The sequence below is a fragment of the Ovis aries genome, chromosome X, assembly GCF_016772045.2.
Source record: "Ovis aries strain OAR_USU_Benz2616 breed Rambouillet chromosome X, ARS-UI_Ramb_v3.0, whole genome shotgun sequence".
Taxonomy (NCBI): Eukaryota; Metazoa; Chordata; class Mammalia; order Artiodactyla; family Bovidae; genus Ovis; species Ovis aries.
Genome location: NC_056080.1, coordinates 45,764,405 through 45,768,581, shown reverse-complemented (window position 1 = coordinate 45,768,581; position 4,177 = coordinate 45,764,405). Strand labels below are relative to the sequence as shown.

At 51.5% G+C, this 4,177-nt stretch overlaps 1 protein-coding gene across 1 annotated transcript; it reads left to right on the top strand.

Annotated features, from left to right (window-relative positions):
* The first annotated feature begins 2,687 nt into the window (after window positions 1-2,687).
* Window positions 2,688-3,800, top strand: LOC105605675 (Y-box-binding protein 3-like). The gene has a single exon (XM_027963421.1). The coding sequence runs from the start codon at window positions 2,688-2,690 to the stop codon at window positions 3,798-3,800; it is 1,113 nt and encodes a 370-aa protein (XP_027819222.1).
* The last annotated feature ends 377 nt before the right edge of the window (window positions 3,801-4,177 follow it).

Sequence of the window (4,177 nt, the reverse complement as noted above, 5' to 3'; positions counted from 1 at the left end):
GGGAGGGAGGGAGTAGTTCTAATAGGTGTGTGTTCTTGTTGCTGAGTCGCTAAATCATGTCTGACTCTTTGTGACCCCATGGACTGCAGCATGCCAGACTTCCCTGTTCTTCACTATCTCCCAGAGCTTGCTCAGATTCCTGTCCACTGAGTCAGTCATGCTATTGACCAATCTCATCCTCTGTTGCCCTCTTCTCCTGCTGCCTTCAATCTTCCCCAGCATCAGGGTCTTTTCCAACAGGTGCGTGGTGCTATCCTATTCTTTTCATCTGTAGTTCCCTTACAGTGTATGATGTGTATCATGCTTGTGTCATCTTAGCTATTATTAGCTGTATATCATCTTTGAAACCATGTGGCCCACTTGTCCAAAATATACCCCAGAGAAGACCGGCTGTACTCCTCCTGGACAGTTTAAACTGCCTCAGTGGCGCATTCAGGCACTGGAAATAGGATTCCTTACAACTTCCTCCACTTCGTGGATGTGTTTTAGTCACAGTTGGTATGTTTTCACATTGGACCGAAACCTTTCCTTGCAGACAGGCTACTGCCTCTTCTGTGGCTAAAATCCTTTTGGAAAAGATTATCCCTTTCCGGGGAACTCCTCTCAAACTTCAGAATGATTGAGGCCTCCACTTAACTGGTCAGTTACTTCCACAAGTCTGCACTGTTTGGCTAGTTTTACAACACTTTCACAGCACTGACCAGCCTCACTCCTCTGGTTTAGTCAAAGGCACTAACGACATTATTAAGACTCAGTTGGCAAGATTTGTGGAGGCCCTTCAATTACCTTGGCCAAAGCATTGCCTTTTGGTCCTTCTGAATCACAGATCCACTCTGTTTGGAACACATAAACTCTCGCCCTTTGAGACAGTCACAGGATAGTCACTTGGCTCCTGCCTCTTTTGACCCACCACTGATAAGAGGAGAGATCCTCTGATATTTCAACACACCTTGCAACAGGGATGTTACATCTATTGGCAGAAACACTTCCAGAAGGACTCACCTCTACCTTGCTGGAAAGGCCTCTATCAGGTACTGCTAACCAACCTTTGTGCCACCAAGCTCCAGAGAATAGACTCTTGGACTCACATGACACACTTAAAGAAAGCACCACTCCTGACGGGACCTGCACAGTACCTAGTGATCTGAGAGTCGAGGTTTTCTGAAGTTGAAGCAGAGATGATATCTGACAAGACAGCCTTCCCAGGATATTCAGAGTACATCTCTTGAAAGTTTGTCTGCCAAACCTCTGATGGGGGCACGATGCTTCAGGTGATCTCCAGTGTCTATGATCTTTAAAACATGTACTTAAGAGAAAAAGTGCCTGAGAGTTTTCCCTCTGGCCCCTCCTTCTTACTCTAAAGTGACTTCAATACACTTCCAAACTCTATGCTTTCACTCTAACATGGGATGCTATGCCCAGTCTTTCCTGACATGGGAGTGAGGGGGGGCGGGGGGAAAAGAAGGTGGGCAGGGGTTGGCAAAAAGCTGCTGAAACTGAAAAAATCTAACTCTTGATCAGTGATGCTTTTGGAAAAAGATTTCAGTCAAAAGGGCGAAGGGTAAAAATTAATAGACACTTCCATTAAGATAGAGTTGGGAGGCCAGAAGGGAGGGCTCTCAGACATGACAGCAGAGCCCAGCAAGAAGAAGAAAGACTTCCTCTTAAGTGCTCAGAGCTCAGCCAGTGAGAGACTGTCAGGACTCAGCAAATGAAGAGCCACCATACTTCAAAGCCTCAGTCTCCCATGGACACTTTGCTTAGTGCAGCCTTCCTAACCTCCCCATTCTTTCAAAGAGTTATCTTCTCCCTGTTAGGGAACCTTATGCATGGCTCACCATGGTTGTAGACCCTGAATTGCAATTCTCTGTTGATTTAGAGTAAACTCATTTTGGTGGAGCAATCCCTGGCAGTCTATTAGTTTTAGGTCAACACAATCATAACACTAGTCTGGATAAAATGTGCTACATTAGTGTCCTCTCAGCACTAGCATTCTAGGCCTGGCAGCCTTCAGAAGGGAAACAAAAACAAAACAAACAGACAAAACCCACAGCAGGTTTCTTTGATTGGGTCTTCAAATCACTCGGCTGTCATCTTGCCTCAAGTGACACAAAATGCCTGACCCACACATTGGGCTCCACAAGGGTCGGAAGAGGACCAGAGATTTTTGAGAGAATATTGAGCAAGTGCCCTTAGAAGGCTGTGAATCTCTCCAACCAAGGAAGAGAGTTGGAACGTGGGTCCACTCCTCACACCCCCTCAAGCAAGCAAGAGAGTGCTCAAGGCCCTTTCCTAGAGCTTCAAGTGTGCCACCTTCTCCACCATGAAGCAGGAGGTACTATGATGTGGTGGCAGGAGGCTGGGGTGGAGTGCATTTGCCCTGCCACTCCCCCCGCCCCCGCCCCGCCATCCCTGCTCAAGCTACGTCAAGGACCCACCCCACCCCCACCCCTCGAGAGCTCACTATCACCATGGCAACCATTGTTTGGTCCGCATCCCCATCGTCCCAGGAGATGCCGCAGGCCTCTCCAAGACTCTCGGACTAAATTCAGAGAGCCCTTGGCTCTAACCCACAAACCTCCCAGAGGGAGGCTCTTGCCTCCAGCCCGAGCCCCCTCCCACCCTTCCAACCTCAGAACGACAAATTTCCCTCTGATTTTCGGACAAAGGAGATCAAGGACAACCTGATGAGTGAGGCGGGAGAGGCCACCTTCACGGACCTGGCCTCTTCCTTCTGCCCTCACGCCGCGTGGAAACCTCTGGCATCCTTGGGAGGCGGAGACCAAAACCTAGCCCTAGACCCAGGCCACCTCAGCGGGGATGGGATCCCCAAAACCACCACCAGGGGCGCAAAGGGAAAGGCGCCTAAGAAGGTCATCGCTAAGAGGGTCCTAGGCACTGTCGTGTGGTTTAAGGAGAAGAAAGGGTACGGCTTCATCAGCAGGCACGATACCCAGGAAGATGTGTTTGTTCACCATACGGCCATCACTGGAAAAAACCCCTGCAAATACCGAGGCAGCGTGGATGATGGCGAGACAGTGGAGTTCGATGTGGTGCTGGGAAAGCGGGGCACCGAGGCCGCTAACGTGACCGGGCCAGCGGGCGCACCACTGAAGGGAAGCTGCTACACTGACCACCGCAGCAGCATCCACCAGGGCTTCAGCATCCTCTGCCATGTGCCACCACCGCGAGGTCCCAAGAACACGGAGGGCGACGCTGATGAACGCGAGGGCAGCGGCAAAGGCTTCACCGAGGCCCAGGGCCTCAGACGCCCTCTGCCTGGCCACTCCCAAGACCAACGACTGAAGAGTTTCCCGCCCTCCTGCAGGGCCCCATCTGTGACCCGCCACCCATCGATCCTGGCTACCACCAGCGGCCCCCGGTCTGACCGGCAGCCTGGGTCCGCCCCCACCGCAAGGCAGGAGGGGCATCCTCAGCGAGGTCGGGGCCCCAGCTACCTGCTGAGTCGCCCTAGGGGCCGAGGCACCACTCTTGGTCCAAGACGCTCACCAGGCATCTCGGAGGAGCTGGAGGCGCAGCACAGCGAGAGCCAGCACGAAGCCAGCAGCAATCCGCCACAGAGGCCCCCTCCACGCTATGGATCCTGCCGTCCCAGAAACCCACGCCGCTGCCTGCAGCAAGTGCCTGGCGCTCAGGGACAGGATTCGGATGGAGGAGAGGGCAAGATCAGGAAGAGCCCCACTGAAACACCTGCTTCTGTCCCTGTGGCCAAGAAGAACGACACCCCTGAGGAGGAGAACCCCTCGGTCATAGATGCGCCCTTGGCAGCCCGGGCCTAGTCACAGCTCGGCTCGCTCCCCAGGGACTCCCTGCCCTGGGCTACAGGTGATGTCCCCTTGAGGAGCTCAGTCCAAACATTTACACAGATTGTTAGATTTAGGCCCTGAAAAAAATACATGCCCTTTATGCAAGGTGAGAAGATAAATTACAAGATTTATATAATTCAAATTCCCTCATACCATCTGCCTTGGTAGTTTCCCTACACACACACATTCACACACACACGCACGCACAGAAACACACACTTCTGAACCTATATCTTTAATGCTCTGACCAGGACCACACCTATTATTCTGCATCCCTAGGTGAATTTGTTGAAATAACCTTAAAAAACTGTGTTTATTTTTAACCAAAAAAAAAAAAAAAGAAAATGAAG